This window comes from Pithys albifrons, chromosome 8 (genome assembly GCF_047495875.1).
Source record: "Pithys albifrons albifrons isolate INPA30051 chromosome 8, PitAlb_v1, whole genome shotgun sequence".
Classification (NCBI taxonomy): Eukaryota; Metazoa; Chordata; class Aves; order Passeriformes; family Thamnophilidae; genus Pithys; species Pithys albifrons.
Window position 1 is genome coordinate 2,469,061 of NC_092465.1, and position 26,715 is coordinate 2,495,775.

Consider the following 26,715-nt stretch of genomic DNA (forward strand, 5'->3'; position numbering starts at 1 on the left):
ACTCAGTGCTCTGCCCAGACTTTGTCTAAAGTTTTCTTACCCAAACCATGTTATGGACATTTAATATTATTATGGCAGCACCAAGTCACAGTAAATAAGACCAAAAAAAAGAAAAAAAATGAGTTTTCTACACAGAGAACTAAACTAAAGTCATGCCCAAGTAATGTGAAGCTCCCTGGTTATAAATGAAAATGAAGGCAGCACTTTTAAACACTGAACAACTCCATGTATTTCCCATTTAATACTTTATACTGCACTGCTGCAGGAATTATTTATTTTCCTCACTTTTCTCCAAGACAATTAAGTTTGATTTTGTAATTTTTTTTGTTTTATAATAGTGAGCAAAACATCCAACAAGGCAGATTATCAGAGAGATCAGCCTTTGTATTTCATATTTCAGGACAGGTAATGTCACTTTGCTGGAGTCCCTCCCAACCTGCCTGAACCAAAGACTCAACTGACTTGTGTGTTACTACAGAAAAACATAAATAAAAACCCCAAATCCTCTCACATCTGGTTTTGTAAATTATAGCAAATATTAACATATTTCTCATCAAACAGTGAATCATGGGGAAAATGCCCGAGTATCTCATTGCTAGTCTGAGGATAATTTTATTTCAGCTGATTGAACAAATCCCTTTTTCTTGCTTTTGGCAGAAATGTGGGAGAATATTTATTTTAAATAATGTTGTAGAGCTGCTGTAGTATGGAGGAAAACACAGCACTTTGGGATTGGTTTGGTTTGTTTTTTAAAGTCTTGAATGGGGTGAAAAAAAGAAATTAAAAAATTAAATTAATTTCTAGTAACCAGCTAAGCAGAAACTAACAGAGAATAGTATCAGTAATTTGAGTTTAAACCACCCAATAGAAATTAAATTTAGAAATCAAGAGGTCTCTTCTAGTGCTCATCCTACATTCCCACCTTTCTTTTTTTATTCTTTATTGAACTATGTAAAATCACCCCCCTGTATTAGGTCCAAAATGATTTTCACAGAAGTCAATAGAAAAAAAAAATCCTCATTATTCCTGTTATTCTTTATCACAGTAACACCAAAGGGCTCTGAGAAACACACAAGAAATACCACCCAACAGAGACACATAAAATAATTTAGTCCTTGAATTTAAATGGATCAGAGACTGATCCTTAAAATGCAGACTGGTTAATGCCTACAAAATGAACACATCTGGTTCCTGCTTCTGCTCAGGTTCCTCCAAAAACTTTGCTCCTCTTTTTACTGAAATACTTCAGCACTCAAGACACGACACTGATGTTATTCCAGAGAATCCCCTTCCCTCACCAAGGCACACTGAATTTATTTCCTATGTCTGGCCATTATCTCAAACTAGAAAATGCTAAATCATATTAAAGCTCCTGTTCCATAACAAGAGAAACTTTTCTGGCTCTGTTTAAAAGAGTAACTGCAGATGTAAGCCCAGAAATATTTATTCAAAAAAATGAGAGACACAAGAAATCCAAAGACTAATTTCCATGTTTCTAATAATTGTAAAACACATTTCTTTTGGTGGAATAAATTCCTAAGCCTTCAAACCCTGAAGATGAGAGTTAAAACAAAGAAGTTCAATGCATTTGCTCGAGTGCAAAGCCAACAAATGCTCTGATTTTTGGCACAGAGTCTGCATTGCTGAATCATTAGGCAGCCAAACTATTTTTTGATTTTCCTTGCGTGATGTTGGATTAGGATCATCCAGACAAACCAGTGGTTTGCCCTGCCTGGGAATACTGTGGTGGATGTCAGAGGGATGCAGAAAACCAAGAGGAAGAGCCACCAGAATTGCCTTGGATTAGAAGTGTTTACCCAGGGGACGAGCAGGACAGAATAGAGTCAGAGTAAACAACACACAGCAAGGCACAGGAGGCACTCAGAGAATTCCAGACACCCTTCCAGGGTATTATAACCATGGAATGCTTTCCTAGGGAACACTCAGCCATGGAGGGCTCTGCCCACGGAGCTGCCCGTGCTGTGGGAATCACAGAATCATAGAATGGATTGGATTGGAAAAGACCTCCGATATCATCAAGTCCAACCCTTGGGCCAGCTCCAGTCCCTTTACCAGATCATGGCACTCAGTGCCACGGCCAAGCTCAGCTGAAAAACCTCCAGGGATGGGGAATCCACCCCCTCTCTGGGCAGCCCATTCCAATGCCTGAGCACTCTCTCTGCAAAGAATTTTTTCCTGCTCTCCAACTTCAATTTCCCCTGGCAGAGCTTGAGCCCATCGTGCCCCCTTGTCCTATTGCTGAGTGCCTGGGAGAAGAGACCAACCCCCACCTGGCCAGAACTTCCCTTCAGGCAGTTCCAGACAGTGGGATGAGCTTTAAGATCCCTCCAACCCAACCCATTCCATGGTTCTCTGCCCTCCTCCCCTCCATCCCAGCAAACACTTCACCCCCCACATGGCCCTTGCTCCCCAAACACCCCCCAATTTCCATTCAATCCCTGACTCCCCCACCCCACCCCAGGCCCTGCTGTGCCCCCATCCGTGCCCCCCAACCCTCTCCCCAAAGCCTGTGCCTCTTCCTAACGTCTCACCACCCGTTTCCTTCCCTCTCCCACCCCGGAGGCCCCTCCAGCACTTTCAGTTGCAGCCCTTTCCCCCCACAGAGGCCAAACATCCCCTTCCCCGAGGCTGAAAGCAGCACAGGAAGGGTGGGTTATCCACAGGCAGTTCCCAGGAACTCACACTGCAAGCACAAAAAATCAAAATATTGTACCCAGTGAGGCATTAACTGCACTTTGGTGTCCACTGGTGGCATTCCAAACTCAGCCCACCAAGGTGGGCACCACCCAACAGTTCTGCTCTGGCCAACCAGGAGCTGGGAAGTTGTTGGGAATTTCTACAGGGGCACAATAAAGGGTGAAGGAAAAGCCAACAGGAGAGTGTAGAAAGTGAGGATGGAACAATTAACAGATTACACTGGGCAGGATGAAGAGAGAGATTAAAATAACGTAGTAATTATTTGCAAATTTCTGATGAACACAGAGATTCCCAGAACCCAATCCTGCAATCCCACCTGACAACTCCAGGATGGACTTTAAACAGGTCTCTATGAAGAACTTTCTTTCAACAACTGGAAATGCCTTAAAATATCCCAAATTTAGGGTTTGCCACCATTATAATTCCTATATAACCATCATAATGGTTCATTATAATGAACTTTTTCATACATAAGTGTTTGACCAGAAAGCAAAAAACACTTCACTTTTCCTATAACAGCTCAGGAACATTCCAGACATCCAGATCCTATAAAGAATTACAACTGTTTGCAATAATTAGCAAAAGCTGAATATTAACATTTTTTACTGTTTTGTTGAATGCAGTAACATTAAAAATAAATATAATTTACTTCCAACAGTTCATCTATGGGATGTCTCAGGTTGTTGCATCACCTTAAAAAAACTGAATAAAGTTAAACTTATTTTTATTTAGCACAGATCAATATTGGGAGGAAGTTGGTAATTTTTTTTTCAAATAGAAAGAAAAAATGTAAAAAAAAGGTTCTACAAAGTTTATGTTGCCCTTTCTCTGACAAAACAACCATTATTGCTGTGATAATTATTATTTAAGAAAGACAATGTAGCTCCTACACACAGGAATGCCTTTTCTGCCACGTAACTTCCTCTTATATAGGAATTAAAATGAAAAATACTCTGTTTTAATGTCATTGATCCAGCACCCACAAAGCTGATAAATATTTCAGTGCTGACATCAGTGAAAACAGAATAGACCCTTCTTTTTTTTAAATTAAGGATTTCATACATAGAATTTTAATAATGAAACATCAAGAGTAGAAACACTTGATATTGAAAAAAAAATTACAAAATTAAAATTAAAAAAATTAAAACCACCCACACTGCAGTTTTATATGAACTTAATGCCTGATCCAAACATATTTATCAAAGCAAAAAATGGGATAGAAAAGCCCCAGGATGTTCCAGGGGCAACACGACATTCCCGAAACCACTGCCAAGCTGGAAGGGCTCATTCCTTAAGACCTTTGTGGAGTTGGAACTCAGGAAAAATTCTGATTTAGGGCTTGATGCAGCAGCCAAGAAAGATGATAAATATTTCAGTGCTGACATGAGTGAAAACAGAATAAACTGTTTTTAAAAAAAATTTCAGACATAGAATTTTAGCAAGAAAATATCAAGAGTAAAAACACTTAGAAAATAAAATTAAAAAATGAAAATTAAAAGTTAAAAAATAAAAATTAACATTAAAAATTGAAATTAAAAACTAACATTAAAAAATTAAAAAGTAAAATAAAAATAAATTAAAAAATGAAAATTAAAAATAAAAATAAAAAATAAAATAAAAATAAATTGAAAAATTAAAATTAAAAAATTAAAATTAAAAAATAAAATAAAATAAATTGAAAAATTAAAAGAACAAAAAAATAAAAACAAAAAATTGAAATAAAAAAAATTTTAAAAGTCAAATGAAAAGTTAAAATAAAATATATTAAAAATTAAAATTAAAAAATAAAATAAAAATAAATTGAAAAATTAAAATAAAAACATATAATAAAATAAATTGAAAAATTAAAAGAACAAAAATTAAAATAAGAAATGAAAACAAAAAAATTAAAATTAGAAAAATTTTAAAAATAAAATTAAAAATTAAAATACAAAGTCAAAATTAAAAATTACAATTAGAAAATGTTAAAAAATAAAATAAAAAAATAAAATTAAAAATCAAAATTAAAAATTAAAATAAAAAATTAAAATTAGAAAATAAAAATTATATAAAATAAAAATACATTAAAAGTTAAACTTAAAAAATTAAAATTAAAAATTAAAATTAGAATAAAATAAAAAATTTTAAAATTAAAATTAAAAAATAAAATTAAAAAATTAAAAATTAAAATTAGAATAAAATAAAAAATTTTTAAAATAAAATTAAAAAATTAAAATTAAAAAATTAAAATTAAAATAATTAAAATAAAAAATTTAAAATGAAAAAATTAGAGTCACCCACACTGCAGTTTTATGACAAGAGCTTAAAGCCTGACCCAAACACTTATCAAAGCAAAAAGTGGGACCCAAGAGCCCCAGGATGTCCCCGGGGCAACACGACATTCCCAAAGCCCCGGGCACAGGACGGGGAGCTCTGCAGCGTTACAGGCAGGGCAGATGGACAAGTCATTTTTAGAAGTGACTCACGCTGCAAATGATTGGACTAATTTTAACCCAGAGGTGAGGAGCGGATGGGCCGCGGCCAGATATGGTTGGGCTGCGGGCTCGGCTGGCCCAGACACGGACCGGCTCTATTGCTCAGTAACACCGGGCAGGCTTCGAGGAGAACCTCGTGTGTTCTCAAGGGCTCCAACTACTCACATATTTTTAAGTATATAATCCTTAGACTCAAACACCAGCCCTAAGTTTAAAGCATTATGTGAAATCTGTGTTGTTGGTTCGCTGCTTTTTGTTTGTTCTCAACAGATGAATTTTTGAGTTATGGTCCACTAAACACAGCACATTCCTGTGCCCTGAGAGATGGGACGGCACAGCCCTCGGCACTGAGACGATCTTGGTGGGGAACAGTCAGTGGGTTCGGGTTTGGCCAACAGGAGGGTTTGGGACAAGGATTTCCACACCGCATCTTTAGCCCTTAGGATGAAATTTCCCGGGAAAACCATGACTGCTTTGCCTGGAAAACACAGCCCCAAATACAGATCTCAGCTCTGAGAGCCTTCCCAAGTGCAAAGCGCTGCAGGCTGGGAAGAGCCAGGGAAAAGGTTTCCTGGGAAGGGGGAATCGTGGCCACCTCTCCCCTTGGATCCTCCCTGCAGTTATTGCAGCTGTCCTGAGTCTGCTGGGGTTGGGGAAACTGGGGCCGCGGGGCTGCAACTGGGACTGAGCCTCCAGCTAGGGCCGAGGATCCAGCTGGGGTTGATGGGCTCCAACTGGGGCTGACGGGCTCCAACTGGGGCCGACGGGCCTCCAACTGGGACTGCGGGGCTCCAGCTGGGGCCGACGCTCAAACTGGGGCCGACGCTCAAACTGGGGCCGACGCTCAAACTGGGACTGTGGGCTCCAACTGGGGCCAAGGGGCTCCAGCTGGGACCGCGGAGCTCCAACTGGGGCCGAGCGGCTCTAACTGGGACTACGGGGCTCTAACTGGGGCCCAGGGGCTCTAACTGGGACTACGGGGCTCTAACTGGGGCCCAGGGGCTCCAACTGGGACTACGGGGCTCCAGCTGGGACTGACGGGCTCCAACTGGGACTGACGGGCTCCAACTGGGACTGACGGGCTCCAACTGGGACTGACGGGCTCCAACTGGGACTGACGGGCTCCAACTGGGACTGACGGGCTCCAACTGGGACTGACGGGCTCCAACTGGGACTGACGGGCTCCAACTGGGACTGCGGGGCTCCAACTGGGACTGCGGGGCTCCAACTGGGGCTCCAACTGGGGCCGAGTGGCTCCAGCTGGGACCGCGGGGCTCCAACTGGGGCCGAGCGGCTCCAGCTGGGGCCGAGCGGCTCCAACTGGGACTACGGGGCTCCAACTGGGACTACGGGGCTCCAACTGGGACTACGGGGCTCCAACTGGGACTACGGGGCTCCAACTGGGGCCGAGGGGCTCTAACTGGGGCCGAGGGGCTCTAACTGGGGCCGAGGGGCTCTAACTGGGACTACGGGGCTCTAACTGGGACTACGGGGCTCCAACTGGGACTGACGGGCTCCAACTGGGACTGACGGGCTCCAACTGGGACTGACGGGCTCCAACTGGGGCTCCAACTGGGACCGCGGGGCTCCAGCTCGGACCGCGGGGCTCTAACTAGGGCCGCTGCTCCAACTGGGACTGACGGGCTCCAACTGGGACTGCGGGGCTCCAACTGGGACTCCAACTGGGACCGCGGGGCTCCAGCTCGGACCGCGGGGCTCTAACTGGGGTTGAGGCTCCAACTGGGACTACGGGGCTCTAACTGGGGCCGAGGGGCTCTAACTGGGACTACGGGGCTCTAACTGGGGCCGAGGGGCTCTAACTGGGACCACGGGGCTCTAACTGGGGCCGAGGGGCTCTAACTGGGGCCGAGGGGCTCTAACTGGGGCCGAGGGGCTCTAACTGGGGCCGAGGGGCTCTAACTGGGGCTGCTGCTCCAAACTGGGATTTGACGGAGGGGGAGCACACACCCACCCTCCCAGCTCCAGGAACGCCTCCGGCACAGCTCCCCGCAGCAGGAGCAGCGCTGTGCTCAGCACCTTCACGGGAGCCTGCCCAGGAACACCAAGTGTGCAAAGTTTCCCCGAGACCAGCAGAGAGCCAGGAAACTTTTCTAAATCTCTCACATTCCGCGCTCAGGAACAAGACAACACGTAGTTGCATCACCAGGCTGTGCCAACACATCCCTGAAATCTGATCCAAGCGGCTTCCCCATAAAGATTCCGAGGGACCAACGTCCCCCCTCCTGCCCCCAAAGCCCCTCAAAGACAAAAGGAAGTTCTGTTCTAAAAAAACCAGCTCGCTACAGATTCCTGACTACTTTGTTTCTTTAATCAATGATCTCATTTGTTCACTTTTGCAGTGTTTTTTCTTCCCAAAATAGCAGATACTAAAAAAAAATTTCTTCCTCTTATCTGTTGGTTGGATCCAGCAAAATTTATCTTTTTTTTTTTTTTTTTGGTGCTTCTCTTCTACACACAGATAAAATAAATAAAATTTACCTCCCTAAATTGACAGCAAGCTTATATAAAAAAAATTAAATAGATGCATAAAGCTTCACTGCATCAGTCTTAAAAGTAAAAAATTAAATTAAATTAAATAGATTAGGGGCAAACACAGTCAAAATATAAAGCCAGTGCCAGCTGTTTATTATTTTCAATGCTGCAGCTTCAGATCTATCCAAAGACATGAAATTTGTACCAGTCTAGTGGGACTAACCACATATATACACATGTATAAATATGCATTAAATACATATATATATAAAATACACATGAAGTAAGACAGGTAAAAGCTTAAAGGATGAAGACAAACCCCAAACATTTCACATATTTTTATAAAAATATTTATAATATTTATAATTTACCACAACAGCTAATCCCAAATAACACGTTACCAGAGCTCAAAAATAAAGTCTATAAAATTGGCCAACTCAAATTCCATTTCCATGTTTTGGAACCATCAGGCAGCACCAATGGAAAAATGGGAATATCTGTATTTAGGACAGGTAGGGCCAGGTTCAGTTTGGCCAAATTTGCTGCTGTGTTTGTTTCCTTTGGCACAGGGGGACAAGGCAACATTATGTTGGATCTAAACGTTGGGAATATCACCATTTGATCCAACAGGATTTGTTGTGCAAACAGTTGACAACTGTTCTGGTTCCCTCACTTGGGGATTTTCCTGAGCTGATGCTGCAAACCCCCAAATTTCACAGGCTGGTTACATTTCACATTATTCCTCCTTCAGTGGGACACCAAAATAATTTGGGATTTAAGGACACTGAAAATGTAGACTAGGCAAAAATTATGAGTGCATATATATAAAAATATATATTAAAAATATATAAATATATATATAAATATATATGCAGGTATGTATGTATATATACACATATATATAAATATATATACACACACACATATATATATGTATTTTCTTTTTTTTTAATTCCAGCCTTTAATGTTGCCCCATATCAGAATAATGAATTAATATATTTTTTATACCTCTTATTACCAGATCTTGTTGCAATATAAGGCTTTATAAAGTACTTTCTTACTTTAAAATATTCTCTGGAGAACAAAAATATATATAAAAAAAGAAGAAAGCTGCATTTTGAATTTTACCTGAGCAGTAAATTACATTTTTTTATTTTTTCTTAGAAATTTGAAAAAGGATTTTCAAGCATTTGGGAGTAAATTTAAAGCTCCTGAAGAAGAATATTTAAAAAAAAAAATCAAAAAAATGTATGTTGGGCATGTCCAGTTCCCCTCACAACGTCCCTGAGCTCCAACCCAACGAACCAACCACTGAACCAGCTCCCCAGTTTGTCCCTTAGTCACTCCCACGGGAAATGGCAGTGGAGGTTTTGGGATGGGAGCACCTGTCAGGCTGCAGATAAACAGAGCTGAGCAACTCATCTCACAAAGGTCTATGAATAGCCCTTGCATGGCTCTGACTGATTCCTGCTCCCTGAGCCACATCCAAACAACAGCGGGGAGGGAAAGGCCTCCCAACGAAGCTTTAAAACGGCGCTTGAAAGTTTAAATTATCTATTTTTTACTCCTCTTCTATCTGCTTTTTTATTTATACACACATACGTGTGTGTTTGTGGACGTGGCTCATCTCATTTGCATGAGTGCTCACACACTTTGTGAGGCTGTAATTTAAGAGGTTCCTGACAAAATTTTACCTCAATTTAAAAATAGTGCAAAGTCGGAGCTCCTTTCGAGACGATTCATCACAAAAATTGGTATTGCTGCAATAAAGAACTCGGAGTTTGAGAGAGGAAAGGAGTCAGCACTTCTTCATTTCTTAACTGCTGCTGCTTGTTTTATTCCCGTTTTCCAGATAAAATTAAAGCATCCTGAGAGCTGTCTCCAAAGCTTTTCCAAAATTTCATCCCTAATCCAGGCCTTGGTTCCTGTGCAGGCCTATTTGAGACTGAGGGAGCAGAATTAGTGCATCTAATAGTTCCAAAAATAAATACAAAGAAAAGCCAGAGAGAGCCTGTGGCTTCCAACACTCAAGTAACTCTTTAAAACAATAAGCAGGTCCTTAATGACATGAGAGCATTAAAAAAAGAAATGTATCCTGTATCTTTTTATGGTTGGAATCAATGGTAGGTTTGATTTCCACTGGGACAGAACAGGAACCAACACAGGCACCTCAAAACCAGCAAAACAAAACTAAACCCTCAAACTACCCAAAAGAACAACCCGAACCCCCCGTTTTCCTGAAGTTTTAGAGGAATTTTTGAAAAGGAGGCCCTGCCAGTTCCCAAATTTGAGTCCCTGGCCATGAGCAGATGAGACTCAAGTGCTTTGTGCACTTTGTGGCCTCTTCAGCTTATGGAGGGTCTGGGACATTCGTGGGGCTCCAGATGGGCACGAGGGGCCTCCCACCTGGCTCCTGCTTTCCAGGAGGAACATCCAGGGAAAGCACTGGCTGCTGGTCCAGAAACCATCCCTGGAGTGACTGTGCTCATCTTCCACACACAAGGAATGGCCACGGATAACAGTAGGGGAAAACAAATAAATCTCCTGACAAAGCGAATTAAACAACCCAAGGCATTCCATTTGGAGAGGACTGTGGCTCATGCCAAGATCTCCAGGGCTCTTTAGCCAGGAGAAAGAGTGATCCCTCCCCAACCAAGGAACCAAAGGACTACAGGACTGCAAGAAAAGTTCCATTATTCCAAGTATTGCATCATAAGGATTCTCCTCAAACATCCGCCTGCCCAGTCCAAACAACACCAACACACTCAGCCACAAAGCCAGGCAGGTGAGGCAGCAAACTCCAAGGAAACATTGCTAAAAACAAATAAAAGTCAGGCTTAAACAGCATTTTTACAGCCCTGGTAGGTCCTGGCTAATTCCAAACCATCTGCCCCAGAGGCTGCAAAGCCACTAACCCGGAATAGAGGAAAATAATTATTAATTTTCTCTCCAACGATAAAGAACTGGAAAATCCACACAAAGTTTTCCTACAAGCAATTATCAACTGTAAATACTTATTGATAACAGCAGCAAAAAGAGCTTAAAAACCCAAATAAAAGGAATCTGTTGCCTTTTGTTGATAATTCACAGCCTACCTCGGCACAGGTTGAGGGATTCAGTTCTTGGAGGTTGTGACAGAGCCCCAAGCCCCAAATCAGCCTGACCCCACTTTGTGCTGAGCCTGCAGAAAGGCAGGAATTGCATCCAACACCACCCAGAATCCCAGTCCCACCAGTGGCTCCTTCACAGGGCCCTTCCCTTCCCAGTCTCCCAAATCCTTCCAGCACAAACAGCTGAAAGCAGGAGCTGCAGGCCTAGGGAAGGGAAGGTTTATCAGCAATTTCATCCCTAGGATTTCAAGTAAGGGAAGACCACAAATTATCCTGCCCAGCTTCAGAATTCTGCCGGAATTCTGGGAATGTTACAGTGCAACCATAGGAAACAAATCATACCCAAATACTTCTGAAACATGGTAAGATTGTTACAGCCCTGTAGGAATTATTGTATCTCAGGGCTGTGGGCCATGGGGGCAGAGCTGCAGCTCCACAATCCACAGGGAAAGGAATCCCGAGGCTGCTCCAGCTTCCCAAGCACACATGAAAGAAGATCAATGGCATCTCAGGTTGAGAAAAGAAGCACTGTCATGAAATAAAAAAGGAAATTACATCCTCTGCTCTTGGACAGGGTTTTGCTGCCCAATCCCTGCCTGTAGTAACTAAAAGGAGAGTCACAGGCCTGAATAAAATGTTTTTATACACAGATCCATAGATTTTGACAATGATTATCGACATTGAGGTTTTTTCACATGTTTAAACCCAAAGTTAGTCCAAGCAGAAAGAAAACTCATGGCAAAGTACTAGAAAGAGCTACAGCTACGGTTGCTACCTTCAATTCTTCACCACAATATTGTCAAACACCAACCCAACTCTTCTTTTTCTCCCACCAAATTCAGGATTCCACAAACTCCTCCCAGCCTGATCACAAAATTGCTGCTTCACACAAAACACACATGTACAAATTAGAAATGGGAGACACCCCAGCGTGTCGGGAGAGCTCTTTCTTGTGGGCATCCCTTAGTGTGAGGCAGGGATGACACACATTCCCTTCCCACCACTGCTGGACCAGGATGCCCCTCTGGAACTCATGGCCCACTCCATGGCCCAGCATCCAGCACTGAATGAACCAAAACCAAACCAAAGCACTCAAACAGCCACTCTGGAATTACAGACGACATAATTAAGCCGCAGGAATAAGCAGACAACAGCAATTTTAACATAAACATCCTACTTGTGGAGAGGAGACTGATTTCAAGTTGGCCTTAACGTCCCAACTCTTACTCCTGGATCCTTGCAAACCTCTGGAAGGCCTTTCCCAACAATCCCTCAAGGATCCAGTTTGACATTTAAAGGATCCACTTTGACATTTAAAGGATCCACTTTGACATTTTCAGACATTTTGACACACAACTTTGCCTTGAACCAGCACAAACCCCGGTCAGCTCAGACCACCAGCGGTACAGATGGAGACATTTGGCCTTCCCAGCCACAAAGCCATGGAAAAGCAGATCCCTATGGATATATCCCAACAAACCACTGACCAAACACCTCCGACAACACCAGGGGCTGCCACCACCACCCAGCCCGGCTCCTGGGCTGTCTCCCCCTGGAAGTTCAGCTCCGGGAGAGGGTCTTTGTACAAGTGCTCTTTGTACCCTGCCCACGGCTGGGGTTTAATAACTCGCACAATAAGTGCGGCCGCGGCCTGGCCCGGCGGGCAGGGCTGGGGGCTCGCCGTGGGCCGCCCCCCGAGGGGCTCAGCGCCCCAACTTTGCCCCCGCCGCCCCTTCCCCCCCGAGCGGAGCATCCCCCCACAACAAAGCTGGGCCCGGGGGTGACAGGCAGACCCCCCCTGGGCACCCGGGGGGCACCACGGGGGGCGAACAGCGGGTAAACAAACCGGCCCCCCCGCTCTCCCCGCACTCACCTCAGGGCCCGGCGCGGGGAGGAAGGCGGAGACGCACACAAAGGGTAATAAAGGGGGAGGAGGAGGAGGGAGCGGCGCTCCGCGGGGCCGCCCCCGAGGGACGGCAGGGGGGGCTCGGTGCGCTCGGCAGGGTTCGGGCAGGCAGGGAAGGAGAGAGGGAGGGACGGGGGGATGTGGAGCAAACTCGGCGGCGGCAGCGCCTGCTCGGGGCCCCCCGCCCCCGCCTCGGCGCGGCGCTGCTGCTGCCGCGGGGCCCTTCAGCGGCGCGAACACCCGCCCGTCCCGCCGCCGGCCCCCCCCGCGCTCCTCCTCATCGCCGCCGCCGCTGTCGGGAAGGAGGAGGAGGAGGAGAACGAGGAGGAGGAGGAGGAGGAAGAGGAGGAGGAGGAGGGCAGGCAGCCGCGGCGGCCGCCACCGCGCATGCGCCCCGGGGGAGCTCGGGAGGCCGCGGGGAGGGAATGGGCAGGGAGGGGGGAACGGGGGGAACTTCCCACAGCGCCGCGCGCCGCTCCCGGAACCGGATCCGGGAGCGCAGGAAGGGCAGGGCAGGGCAGGGAGGAGCGCAGGGACGGCCCGGGGAAGTGACGGATGGGCGGCGAGGGAGGAGCGAGGCGGCGGCGCGAGGGGCCACGGGAGCGGGTGAGGAGCCGCGGCGGGCGGGAACGGGCAGGAGGGGAGCCGGGACCGGGAGGCGGGATCGGGCCGCGGGATCTCCGACAATGGTGGGCTCGGCCCGCCTGGGCTCGGACAAGGTGATTGCGACCCAGGTGATTTCAGCCAAGGTGGGCTCGGCCCGGAGGAGATCGGTCCAGGTGGGCTCGGCACAGGCTCCAGTGGGACGGCTCTGAGGGGCTTTGGGGCTCTGAAGGGCTTTGGGGCTCCGAATGAGCTCTGAAGGGCTTTGGGGCTTCAGCGGGGCACCTCTGAAGGGCTTTGGGGCTTCAGCGGGACACCTCTGAAGGGCTTTGGAGTTCCGAGAGGGCTCTAGGGGGATTTGGGGCTCCAGTGGGTCGACTCTGAGGGGCTTAGGGGCTCTAGGGGGGTTTGGGGCTCCGGTGAGGCGGCTCTGAGGGGCTTTGGGGCTCCGAGAGGGCTCTGAGAGGCTTTGGGGCTCCGAATGAGCTCTGAAGGGCTTTGGAGCTCCAGTGGGGCGGCTCTGAGGGGCTTTGGGGCTCCGAATGAGCTCTGAAGGGCTTTGGAGCTCCAGTGGGGCGGCTCTGAGGGGCATTTGGGGCTCCGAGGGGGCTCTTGGGGCATTTGGGGTTCCGAAGGGGCTCTTGGGGGGTTTGGGACTCTAATGGGGCGGTTCTGAGGGGCTTTGGGGTTCTGAAGGAGCTCTGAGGGGCTTTGGGACTTCAGTGGGACATGTCTGAAGGGCTTTGGGGCTCCAATGGGGCAGCTCTGAGGGACTTTGGGGCTTTGAGGGACTCTGGGGCTCTGAGGGCTGGCTGAGGGCCCCCCAGTCCTTCCTCTCTCTTGTCAGGACTCCCCATGCCCTGGTCCCACTCAACCCCCAATCCCTGCAGGCCCACCCCCCAAATCCCTTTAGAGCTTCCACAATCCCCTGAGGACTCCCCAAATCTGCATCAGAGCTCCCCCCTGTTCCCCCCTAATGCCCTCAGTGCCCCCCAAATCCCCCTCAGAGCCCCCTCCAAATTTCCTCCCCAGGGACCCCAAGTCCCTTCAAGATCCCCCAGTGCCCTTCTGGGCCCACCCAAACCCTTTCAGAGCCCCCCAATCCCCTCAGGACCCCTCCAAGTTCCCTTCAGATCCTCCTCTGGACCCCCCAAATGTCCCCTGACCCTGCCCATCCCCTCAGGATTCCCCCAAGTTCCCTTCAGATCCTCCTCTGGACACTCCAAATGTCCCTTGACCCTGCCCATCCCCTCAGGACCCCTTAAAAAAAGTCTAACATCTGAGTGCAGTATCTAACATTATTTGGAAAGTAATGATTAGTAAAACCTTTGTATTTTCTGCCTTCCTTAAAGATGAAACCTGCAATGAGTAGACGTAAGCCAAAGGACAGCTATGAAGCCAGTCCTGAGTGCATCTCACAGGTCAGTAACAGCTTTATTAATGGCTGTGGTTTCAAGTTAGGGAACTTTTGCATTCTCTGCCTCCCATATAATCCCTTTTTTTTTTTGGTTTTTTACTAGACCACTTAAAATGACTTTACAGATACTGGATATAATTTCTAGGGATATAAATGGTTTTTTGTATCTGTTCTGTTTTTCTTCCAGCTTCTCACCTGATTGTTTGATTCAAGTGTTACAGTAATAATCTACTTCTTGGGTCCCTTCCATGGGTCAGTTTTTCAGGAACTGCTCCAGTGTGGGTCCCTTCCATGGGTCAGTCCCTTCCATGAGTCAGTCCCTCAGGAACTGCTCCAGTGTGTCCCTTCCATGGGGTCAGTCCTTCAGGAACTGCTCCAGTGTGTCCCTTCCATGGGGTCAGTCCTTCAGGAACTGCTCCAGTGTATCCCTTCCATGGGGTCAGTCCCTTCCATGGGTCAGTCCCTCAGGAACTGCTCCAGTGTGGATCCCTTCCATAGGGTCAGTCCTTCAGGAACTGCTCCAGTGTGGATCCCTTCCATAGGGTCAGTCCTTCAGGAACTGCTCCAGTGTGGGTCCCTCCATAGGGTCAGTCCCTCAGGAACTGCTCCAGTGTGGGTCCCTTCCATAGGGTCGGTCCCTTCCATGGGGTCAGTCCCTTCCATGAGTCAGTCCCTCAGGAACTGCTCCAGTGTGTCCCTTCCATGGGGTCAGTCCTTCAGGAACTGCTCCAGTGTGTCCCTTCCATGGGGTCAGTCCTTCAGGAACTGCTCCAGTGTGTCCCTTCCATGGGGTCAGTCCCTCAGGAACTGCTCCAGTGTGTCCCTTCCATGGGGTCAGTCCCTCAGGAACTGCTCCAGTGTGGGTCCCTCCATGGGTCAGTCCCTTCCATAGGGTCAGTCCTTCAGGAACTGCTCCAGCATGTCCCTTCCATGGGGTCAGTCCCTTCCATGGGTCAGTCCCTCAGGAACTGCTCCACTGTGGGTCCCTTCCATGGGGTTGGTCCCTCCCATGGGTCAGTCCCTCAGGAGCTGCTCCAGTGTGGCTCCCCTCCATGGGTTAGTCCCTCAGGAACTGCCCCAGTGTGGGTCAGTCCCTTCCATGGGTCACTCCCTCAGAAACTGCTCCAGTATGGGTCCCTTCCATGGGTCAATCCCTCAGGAACTGCCCCAGTGTGGATCAGTCCCTCAGAACAGGCTGCTCCATCATGGATCCATCCCAGAGCAGTTGACATTGGCTCTGTTGGACGTCATGGAATCACCTGTCAGTGTCTCCCAGAAGCCCCCCCTGCAGCCCCCTCCCCACCCAAACCCAATCCACCAATCCAAACCCTTCCATGGCTCCTCACAAAGTCCACAAGTGTTTCCTCTTAAACCAAAACAGCCAAGAGCTGATGGTGATAATTCCATCAGGAACTATAAACTAGACGGAGATGGAAAAGCAATGATGGGATGGTAATGATGTCACTGGGTTTTAGGGCAGCTGGACCTTCCCTTAGGCTGGAAGGGGCTCTGGTGGGATTTGAAAGGAAAATCCCTTCATTAACAGTTGAAATTTGGGGCACTGAGCATTTAAATTGGACACCAAATGTTACAAAAGGGTGGAGTGCTCAGGTATTTTTGGATATAGTGGTAAAGAGCTCTGTGAATTCTTAAAAACTGGGGTTGCTCCTAATGAAGTGGCAGGTGCTGTGAGGCTGAAATTTGGCTGTTTGGGAACTGAGGATACAATTTTAACTAACAAATGAACTGCTGATGTAATTTTGGTGACACATTGATATGATTTAATTGAATTTTATTTTATATAATATTGACGACTACTAAAATTTATGTGTAGCAGAATATTTGTAACAGCACAAATGTGCACATTCCACAATTATTGCTGTATTTACACTGTTGGAACATTGTGATGTTTGAAGCACCAAACGTTGTTCCTGTGCTGTGTCATCTCTGTAGGTGCAAAGAATTTTCCGGGAGCGATTCTGTCACCATTCCACTGCTGCTGGAAAACTGTTGGGGCTGGAGCAGCAGTACAGGTGAGTGACAGCCTCAAATACAAAGCCATTTTAATTTAATTTTCTAAATTAGACAGGGTTAAGTGACCTGCAGCACAGTGTTTCTAAAACATGTTTGCCTCAGACTTTAATAGGTTTTATACAACTGTTCCTCGCTGCTTTTGTCAGGCTCTCAGTTTTGGATTTCTTGTCTTTGTTTCAAATCTGTAATTCCTGAAACACTTTTTTAGCTTTTTAAGCCCAAAAGGTACTTCTAGTTCATGTTTCTAAGGCTTTGTTTAATGGCCTGGCCAAGCAAAACATTGAATTCTCTCATGAATCTTTGTTTCCACTTCATGTTTTCTCCTGTTTGTTATTAAGCTGCGTTAAAACTAAATTTTAAACTTTGTGGTTTTGAAAAACACATTTCAAACAAACCCACTTCTTGGGGTCACCCAGATGTGGAGGTCAGAGTTGGGAAGAAGGGATTTATTGTGACAATAACACTGTCCCAATCCCTAAACATTTAACAGGTGCTGATTTAAGTCTGAAACTAGCAAACTTTTATCTAAAGAACATGTTTTAAACAATCAATTTTTTCCAAAAGTATCTTCATGCAAGTGGAATCACCTGCTGTGAGCACTAATTTCTTTTACAAGAAAGAAAATAACATTTAATAAGTGTAGTGTGATCTGCTGTGAGAAAATACATGTCAGTGTTTCACAAAACAAGCCTCCCCTGCTTATATTGGAGTTCTGAAGAGCAGTTTACAGACTGTTTTCTGCTTAATATGCCACAGTTGGTGAGTTGGACTGGAGAGAAAACACAGTGAACTTCCCAATTCTTGTTTTTTCTTCCCCAAGATGTGTCAGGGCTCTTGGCTGTGGTTTGCTCTCAAATATGGAGCAAACCCACATCCTGCAGCTGTTCCACAGTGATTTGGAGGTGTCAGTAATTTGTATGAGTCTTTCAAACGTGTTGCAGGGTGATGAGTCTGAAGATAATTCTGAGTTGTTCTTTGTCCCTTCTTGTGGGTGGCACTAGGAAAGGAAGTTCAGTATTGCTGTTGCCATTCCCAAGCTTTGAATGCCTGAATTTAGTTTTGTGAAGATTGTCAACATGAATATATTCCACCAGATTATTAATTTTTCACTGGTGTCAAGGTTTTCCTTTAATATTCTTGCCAGCCTCTCTTTTGGGTGAGCTGCACTGGTATCACAAAAAGCAATCCACTTTTTAAAGGAAGAAATAACTATTGAAGTCTGGCCTTTCATGGTGGGGAATTGCAGAACTTTATGAATTAGTGATACTCTCAACTTGTTTTGTGTTTTAATATTTTAAAGTATTTTAAGAGCTCTGATCACTCAGCCCTTTGTTCTTTATTGTATTATATTTTGCAAGTTTTCCCTTTTGCTCTGAGTTTTCCCTGGTTTCACTGAATGTTTCCTGCTTTGAGGTTTCCAACCTTTTGCTGTTTCCCACACAGGCATTTGCTGGAGCTGCTGAAAAGAACCACCTTGCATGGAGAAAGTAACTCTGCCCTCATTATTGGACCCAGAGGATCAGGCAAGACCACGGTAGGAACAGCTCTTAGAAGGCCATAAAATTAAGCAAAGCCCAATTAAGCACGAGGTGCAAAACCTCACTGAAGTCCTGGGAGCTTTTGGAGCTGCATTTTCATCTCTGCCTGTTTTTAGAGAGAATTGCTAATGGTTCACAGACAAATCCAGGACATTCCAGAGCTACTTATGAGCTGATTCTGTTGGGTAACAACACAAAGAAATGGGGTCCTAACAGTTGTCTGTGCACTTAAAGCCACATTTTGATCACTCTTTAATTAACCTGCTATTTCTATTGGGCCCCTACTGTAAAAAATGACTGAAAAGGCATCCAAGGGCCAGAAAAAGAGTAGTCTGAGTGTGTTTCTACAGAGCTGTTTATCTGTAAGGGATGGTCAGGTGTCTTAATCCTGTTTTCAATGTGTCAGAAAATGTTCTTGCCCAAATTGCCAGGAGGTAAAACATTGTTGGTGGTTGTGGTTTGCCAGTTGTAGGTTTGGATGTTAAAGGAACTCCCTCCTGTCTGGGGCTGGTGCAGGGTTGGCATCCAACTGAAGTGTTTCATCCTTCAGCATTACTCACTCAAGTCTTTATGTTTACATGAATTTATAATGTGATAAATGGGTTGGCTGTTACTGCAGGAAGTATTCAAGATTGAACAATTAGAAAAATCACATTGGAAGGGTTCCCAAGTGCTAAAGCAAGTGGCCTTCAGGCTTTTAAATCAGCTGAGCAGGAATAATTTAATAGCTGTTAAACATACCCATGATGCAGCTGCCACCAGGCATTTGCCACTTTGTTGGTCACTTATTTTGCATTTCAAAACCAGTGCTGTTGCTTTTTTCTGATGCTTCAGAGGAAGGATAACCACCAAAACACCATGGAGTGCTGGTGGAGAGGGAACTCATAAACCAGTGGCAATTAATCTTCTCATAATGACACTCTGTATTTTTTTTTCCTAGTTGTTAAATCATGTCTTAAAAGACCTCAGGAAACTGAAACAAGTTAGAGAGAACCTCTTGGAAGTTCACCTGAATGGCAAGTAATGCAGCATTGACCCAGTGTTGTGTTTTTTGCAGTTCTGTGTGCAGGTGCTGAACAAACAATTTGGTTTCAGCAATTTAGTCTTAATTATTATGGGCATGTTTGTCTGGGAGCTCCAAAATGCCTTTCTTTGTATTTCTTTACCAAGAGAGAACTTTTGTGCTTTTAGTGACCAAATGAAGTAACTTATTAGATACAGAAGATTCCTGTCTAGTCTAATTTTTGAAAAGGCAAAGCTTTGTAAGGCTGGAAAAAGAGAGAGAAGCTTCTGGATAAGTTTTTAGTGGGAGTGAAGGAGAACTGCCACTCCCTCATTAAAATCCTTTTCTTTCAGGGCTCCTGCAGACAAATGATAAAGTGGCCCTGAAGGAGATCACCAGGCAGCTGCAGCTGGAAAACGTGGTTGGGGATAAAGTTTTTGTGAGTATCTTCACTCCCCTCCCTCCAAAACCATTGCCTGGAAAACTGGCTGTGTAGGATGGACCTTTTGGGGCATGAATTGGTTGCCAACCAGTACCTGAGTTCCACACCTGTGCTGGGCATTGCCTTGTGCTCCTTGAGCACCATTAATGCATCCTGATGCTTTTAATTGCATCAACTTGTTCCTTACAGGAGGAGGAAGAAAGGAAAGGCTCTCAGCAAGCAAGGTCCTAAATGGAACAAATTTAGGCATTCCAGAGAAGGGTGGAGTATTTTGGGAGACAAAGGGTTAGCTGCTTAACCAGCCACAAAGCAGGATCTGTAGTGTTTTAGTATATAAGGTTCCTAATGCAGCTTTTCTGTTCCTGGGGAAATCTATCCAGGCTTCCTGGAGCTCTCATTTTGCATAGAACTCTGTTAAAATATTTGCTTCTATTGACCTTTTCCCAAAGATAAACTCATTTTCATTAGTACTGAAGACAGTCACAAAAAGGGTGACCAAAATGCTTCAGATTAAATTGCATTTATATATTTGAGTGGGAAATAACTTGGGCCACTGATCCTACCACTGGTTGCTTCCTGTTAGTGAGTGTCCAGGATTTGCAGGAATGTCTTTCTCTCCACAGAAACTTTCTCTTCCTTATCTTCTGTAACCCAAATTCAGAGAGGAAATTGCCTTTTCTGCCACCTTTTTTGTGGTGTTGGATTGTGGTTATTTCCCACCTCCCAACCTCTGTGCTGCAATGTGTAAATCTGTGTAGCTGCAGCAGGATGGTCACAGCAGTTCAGGGTTTTCTCTCTTGAATGTTTGAAACTTTCATCTCTTTAATGAAGTTGCAAATTAAAACCTGCCTCCTGCTCGTTCTCAGTGGAACTCATTAGGTGGCACTTTTCCCACATGTGTGGCTGGAAAATGAGGATGCAGCAGCTATTTAAGGAAGGATAAAGCCACTTGTAAATGTAGCTTATTGCAGATATTCTTCTGATCACTAATTTTTGCCTGTCTGAGGCAGTTTGGGGATTTCAGGCTGGAAAGAAGTGGATGAAGTAGAATTAACCATCAGGTTTTCTTGTCCTGAGGAGTTTGTGATCATACAACATGAAGTACCACTGTAAGGTTTTGGAAGCAGGATTTTAGAAGCTGTTAAACTTCATTGCTGTAGTTTAACAGCCCTGAGAACCACATTGCAACTCTGTTCTGACCCTTCTTCCTTCTCTGTGTAGGGCAGTTTTGCTGAAAACCTGACGTTCCTTCTGGAAGCTTTAAGGAGAGGTAAAAACACTCCTAACCCTGTCCTGAAATGCTGAGTGTTCCCTTGAACTGCTGCTTGGCAGGACACCACAGAACCTTCCCAGTTCTTCAGGGTGTTTTCCTTTGTGCCATGTGAAAGGGGGGCTTAGTTAAGGGCTAGAAGAAAATAGTTATTAAATGGTGCTGAAGTTCCCTTCTGACTCCCCCAACTGCTCTGCCAGGAGATCGGAGCAGCAGCTGCCCAGTCCTGTTTGTCCTGGATGAGTTTGACCTGTTTGTCCATCACAAGAACCAGACCCTGCTCTACAACCTCTTTGACATCTCCCAGTCAGCACAGACTCCAGTGACAGTGATTGGGCTCACCTGTAGGCAGGTAAGGAACTGCACACCATTCTGAGCTGCTTTACAGTCACCTCTGTCTTAGTTCAGATGTTTTCTCCTCTCCTGGGACATTATTTTATTCCCTTTTCTAAATCACCAGTTTTTCTAACTTTTGAAATGGGAAGCATATAATAATAATTTGTGCTGAGAGGTTGCAAAGCCTTCAGTTTTCCTGCTAGAGCAGCAGGTTTACCTTTCCAAGGAGACATGTCTCCTATCACACTGTTTTGTTTTATTTTATATTATATTATACATTTTAGGGAAGCTCCTGGGCATTTGTTTCTTGGTCAGAGTTGGTAAGAAGACTCTTGTATGACCACATTGCTTAAAGAAGATTCCTTGTCCTCAGGACAATGATTTAAACTGATTTAAACAATGATTTTGGCATGTTCAAAGTCACAGAATCCTAGAATGGATTGGGTTGGAAAAGACCTCTGAGATCATCAAGTCCAACCCTTGGTCCAACTCCTTCTTAAATTTCCTGTGGTTTTTACAACATCATTGAAGAGAATTATGGACAGATTATGTATATAATAAATCTGTAGCACTATGGAAACACATAGTTTATAAAATCCATACTGTTTTCTGAATAAACTGTGTTGCTGTGAAGATAAACTGGGGTATGACAGGAAGATAATAATTAAAACATCTCATCCAACCTGAATCTGGGTGATATTTTCTGAGTGCAGTTAAGGAAGTGGCCTCAGAGCTGCACTGTGGCTGTACAGGCTGTTGTTTCTGAGGGGATTTTTGGCTTTTTTGAGCCACACAGACAACTTGTCTGGGGCCAGGATGGGCTGAAGTGTCCTGTTTTCAGGCTTAAGGAGCTGAACTATTTCCATAATCTATGGAGAAATTGTGCTGGGTTTCCAAGCAACTAATGATCCTGTGTGATGTGGTGCACCACGTGGGCTGGGGAGATGTTTGCTACACATTTCAAGGCACATCAATTAAAATAATCAGCAAAGGTCTTGTTGGAACATTTCAAACCTGAGAATTTAGTAATTCTTCCTTTTTTCAGCACCCTTCACTTTGGTGATTTGTCTGCACTGTAGCAAAGAATGCTCTCAATAAATCTGCTTTTTTTAATTACTGTTTTTCCTTTTTTTTTTAATCAAGGATATCCTGGAGCTCTTGGAGAAGAGAGTAAAATCCAGGTTCTCCCACAGACAGATATACTTGCTGAATTCCTTTGATTTTAAACAATACATCAAGATATTTAAGGAGCAACTTTCTCTTCCTGCTGAATTTCCTGATGAGTCTTTTGCACAAAAATGGAACGATAATGTTCAGGTATTTAAAGCTTTTTGTACTTGGTTTTAGTAAAAATTCTAAAGTAAGGCAAGTTTATAAGTGTAAAGCTTTCACCTAAGAGTGGTATTTCCTTTCACTGTTTGAGTTTGGTGTGGAATAAATTAAATTGGGATAGAGAATCTTTGCTTACTGAACTCTGGAGGAAAAATTATCACAGAAAGTTGAGGTTAGACATGAAGGATTGTGTTGTCAAGCCTAAGCTGAGCTCTGTCTAAGATTTAGTTGCTATTTTTCCTGCTGAGTGTAAAATGATTCGTTGACATGACTTAAATATCACTTTCTTTTGTTTTCAGGCCCTCTCAGAGAACAAAACTGTGCAGGATGTTTTGCAGAACCTTTTCCACTACACCAAAGACCTGCGCTCGCTGCATTTCCTGCTGGTCTGTGTTTGGGTGTATATAAAACACCTCTTGATTTTCCCTTTCTGCTGTTCCTTTTGGTTCCTGCTGAATCCTAAAAACTGCTCATGTTGAAACCTCCTTTATCCACCATTAATACAGTTCTTGCATCCAAATATTCCTCCATTCCTCCTCTTTCACTCGATCTGTTCCCTTACTGAACCTTCTTTTTCTTTCTACTGAATTTGCAACCTTGTTATTCACATGGAGGAAATGCTTTTGCTTCCTTTTATCACTCCCAGTGTCAGATAAAATCACTTGATGAACTGTATGATCAGACACCACCTTGCTTTCCTATGTGGACCAATCCCTAGTTCATCCATTACTGTGATATTAGTCCAGGAAATGGGATTTTAAACTTAAACCTTGAGGTGCTGCAGGCTTGAGGCAACTTAATCCATAGAAAGACTGATCTGGAAGTTCATTCTGATCTTCCAAATGACCACCTTATCCAGCTTTAAGGGCCTGAGAATTTTTCAGAATTTTCAGCTTCCAGAATTTTTCTTGGTATCTCCAACTCTTCCCAGTTATCCCACTGGGGAGAGAAGAAGGGACTCCTCACTGTGTGGGGAAAAATGAGTCTGCTGCCTCCCTGGGGAGACTTCCATGTTCAGAAAGCAGGAGGCAGTGCTGGCAGAGAACTCCCTCCCATCACAGAGAGGAGCTGGAGGGTCTTTTTTAGTTTAACCTGCCTCCCTCAGCTCTGTTTTTCACCTCCACCAACATAAATGCACCAACAGGAGGGAAGTAACACTTATTTAACCATCCCAAAATATCTCAGAGCTGCTGTGGGTGTGAAGATCCTGTACCTGCCACAGGGTGCTGTGCCAGCCCTCAGACTGGAACCTGCTGCCCTGTGGGGGCTGCTCTGGGCTCCAGTGCTGGCAGCTCCTCCCAGCACTGCTCAGAGCCACTCTGGAACTGCATCACACACTTCCTGCTCTAGTTCTCAAAGAAAGTGTGAGCAGAGTCCTTTTGGGATTGATTCCAGATTGTTCCTAGTCCAGGGGCACCCAGTTCTGTCCCTGTGGCCTGAGTGAGGCCAGGGAAGGAGCTGGTGGCAAAACCAGCAGCGTCCCTGTGAGCCCAGCACAGCTGGGGCTCAGCTTCCCAAGTCTTTCTGCAGCAGGTTGTCCATGTTTCCTTTGGAAAGGGGCTTTTTCACTCTAAAGGCTTTTCTCCAGTAAAACCAGTAATACAGATTTGAGAGGGATGAATGAGGAGTTCCTGGACAAACTCTGGAGAAGAGAAGGCTCCAAGGAGACCTGAGAGCCCCTTCCAGAGCCCAGGGGCTCCAGGAGAGCTGGAGAGGGACTGGGGACAAGGGATAGAGGGACAGGACACAGGGAATGGGATATTGGGAATAGATGGGATATTGGGAAGGAAGTTTTGGCTGAGAGGGTGGGCAGGCCTTGGCACAGGTTGGGCAGAGAAGCTGTGGCTGCTCCTGGATCCATCCCTGGGAGTGTCCAAGGTCAGGCTGGAGCACCCTTGGGACAGTGGAAGGAGTCTCTGTACAGGAGTAGGTGTAGAACAGTTGTGAGTCCTTCTTGCAGCAGTTTGAAGTGCTGATCCATGGAAATGGTACAAACAGGTCCATGAGGGTTTATCTCCCTGAGTGGAGCCTGGAAATGTTTCCTGGCAAAGGGCAGCTGTAACTGCCAGCTGTTTTTGAGGGTTTTCAGTGTGTGCATGTGGGATATCTGTTCATTACTGGCTCTAGGAGGCGATTCTTTGGGAAATGTGTTGCTCTGCAGCCCATCTCCAGGCAGGAATTGTGTGGTGCTGAGGATGAGCTGAGCAGAGTTTGTGCCCTGTTCCAGATGCTGGCTGTGAGTGCAGTGACTGGGCACCACCCCCTGCTCACTGCAGCTGACCTGCAGGAGGCCAGCAGGCACCACAGGACCGACTCCAGGGCAAACATTGTCCATGGTAAGGCCCAGCCTTTCCCCAAAAATGCCTCTTAGGAGAGAGGGAAGGGTCAGCTCCCTCCCTGCCATTCCCCTGGTGTGAGAAACAGGGATAACCTGAGCCCAGGGAGCTGCTCTGTGCTCACACATCTGTGGATAGAACAATGCCACATTGTAAATTCCTTTTTTAATAAATTCCTTACTGTTTCTTAATAGTCCTGCTTCAAATACGTGGAAAACAAATGTTCTCTTATCAAGCCTCTCCAATTCTGGAATTTTTTTCCATAATGAAGATACATAACACAAATGGGTGAGGCCTAGAGCATATTAAAATAGAGGAATAAATTCAGGGAGTGAACTGCTTGTGTTTCTGATGTGCTTAAGGGGAATGTTTAGGGCTCTTGTCTTTGCCCCCAGGTTTGTCTGTCCTGGAGATCTGCCTCATCATAGCCATGAAACACTTAAATGACGTCTATGATGGAGAACCATTTAACTTCCAGATGGTTTACAATGGTGAGAGAAAAGCCTGAGCTCCACAAACACCAAATCAGTCCCTGGCCCCCCACTAACATTCCTTTTATCTGTTACAGAATTCCAGAAGTTCATCCAGAGGAAAGCACATTCCATGTACAACTTTGAAAAGCCGGTTGTCATGAAGGTGAGTCCAAAATGCACTTTGAAGTATTTGGATCCTGGTTTTATTTTCTCGTGGCCAAACACAGCCTTGCCAGGATGCCTTGCCAGGATGCCTTGCCAGGATGCCTTGCCAGGATGCCTTGCCAGGATGCCTTGCCAGGATGCCTTGCCAGGGCAGAGCGTGGCTCCTGGCAGGAGTGACTCCCCTCGCCCTGTCCCGGTTTCCTCAGGCCTTTGAGCACCTGCTGCAGCTGGAGCTGGTGCGGCCCCTGGAGCGGCCGTGCGTGCGGACGCAGCGCGAGTTCCTGCTGGTGCAGCTGCTGCTGGACAGCACCCAGATCATGGACGCCCTGCAGGTCTACCCCAACTGCCCCACGGATGTCAAACAGTGGGCAGCCTCCTCCCTCAGCTGGCTCTGAGCTGGGCAGCCCCAGGACAGGCAGTGTTGGCCCCCAGGAGGGCCTTTGGATGAATAAATTCTTAGAAGAACTTGCTCTGCTGCTCCATTTGGGATTTGTTTGAAGGAGAACTCTCTGCTGCTGTTCCTCCCAGTGCCCAGAACTGGGACCAACTGCAGCACTCAGGTGCTTTAGCTCAGCTCAGTGCCAGCTTCTCCCTTTGGAGAAACCACTCTTTGGAGTTTGTGCCTCAGGCCCTGGCGTGGGACACGCTGCCCTGCCGGTGCCAGGGCTGGCACTGTTGGTTCTGCAGCACAGACACACCAGTCTGAAGCTCACATTGTACTGCTCCTTCTCAAATTGGATGTGACATGGAGAATTTACTCAATTAAATCTTTAATCACAACAAAATTTACTTAATTAAACCTTTAATCCTAACAAGCTTTAGCTGCAAGTGGTACTTGTGCCAAGCACAGCCCACCTTGTGCTGTTTCCAGCTGAAGGATGGGGTGTATCCAGGCACAGGGAGCTGGCTGGGAGTGCTGCCATGGACTCTGCTGGCACCTCTGGTGGAGACACAGGTGGTACAGCTGTTGGGAGAGGTGGGTGTGGGGTCACACCTGTGCGTGTGCTGCCAGGAGTGCCAGAGGGACCTGCCCACGTGAGGGCCCACAGCAGCCAGGGCTGGGGT

General features: G+C 45.7%; 2 protein-coding genes across 5 annotated transcripts in view; one reads left to right on the forward strand and one right to left on the reverse strand.

Moving 5' to 3' along the window:
- The window catches only part of MBD5 (methyl-CpG binding domain protein 5), a 116,930-nt gene extending 103,803 nt beyond the window's left edge, over window positions 1–13,127 (reverse strand). For all 4 annotated transcript variants that reach the window (XM_071561995.1, XM_071561996.1, XM_071561992.1 and 1 more), the window contains exon 1: window positions 12,669–13,127. The gene's annotated coding sequence lies outside the window, so the exon portion shown is untranslated. The remainder of the gene's footprint in view (window positions 1–12,668) is intronic.
- Window positions 13,128–13,313: 186 nt separating this feature from the next.
- Window positions 13,314–26,605, forward strand: ORC4 (origin recognition complex subunit 4). The gene is made up of 14 exons (XM_071561974.1): window positions 13,314–13,480; window positions 14,657–14,725; window positions 16,675–16,754; window positions 18,199–18,289; window positions 19,234–19,309; window positions 19,650–19,735; window positions 20,960–21,008; window positions 21,209–21,360; window positions 22,488–22,661; window positions 22,976–23,062; window positions 24,904–25,012; window positions 25,408–25,503; window positions 25,581–25,648; window positions 25,857–26,605. Exons 1-14 carry the CDS (start codon window positions 13,388–13,390, stop codon window positions 26,043–26,045), a joined length of 1,419 nt encoding a protein of 472 aa, XP_071418075.1. The 5' UTR covers window positions 13,314–13,387; the 3' UTR covers window positions 26,046–26,605.
- The last annotated feature ends 110 nt before the right edge of the window (window positions 26,606–26,715 follow it).

Bases quoted from the DNA above. Each gene is read 5' to 3' on its own strand.
- ORC4 (XM_071561974.1), top strand. From the start codon at position 13,388: ATGGTGGGCTCGGCCCGCCTGGGCTCGGACAAGGTGATTGCGACCCAG. The intron at 18,290-19,233 runs GTAGGAACAGCT...TTTTTTTCCTAG, and splicing joins GAGGATCAGGCAAGACCACG to TTGTTAAATCATGTCTTAAA. The intron at 25,013-25,407 runs GTAAGGCCCAGC...CTTTGCCCCCAG, and splicing joins CAGGGCAAACATTGTCCATG to GTTTGTCTGTCCTGGAGATC.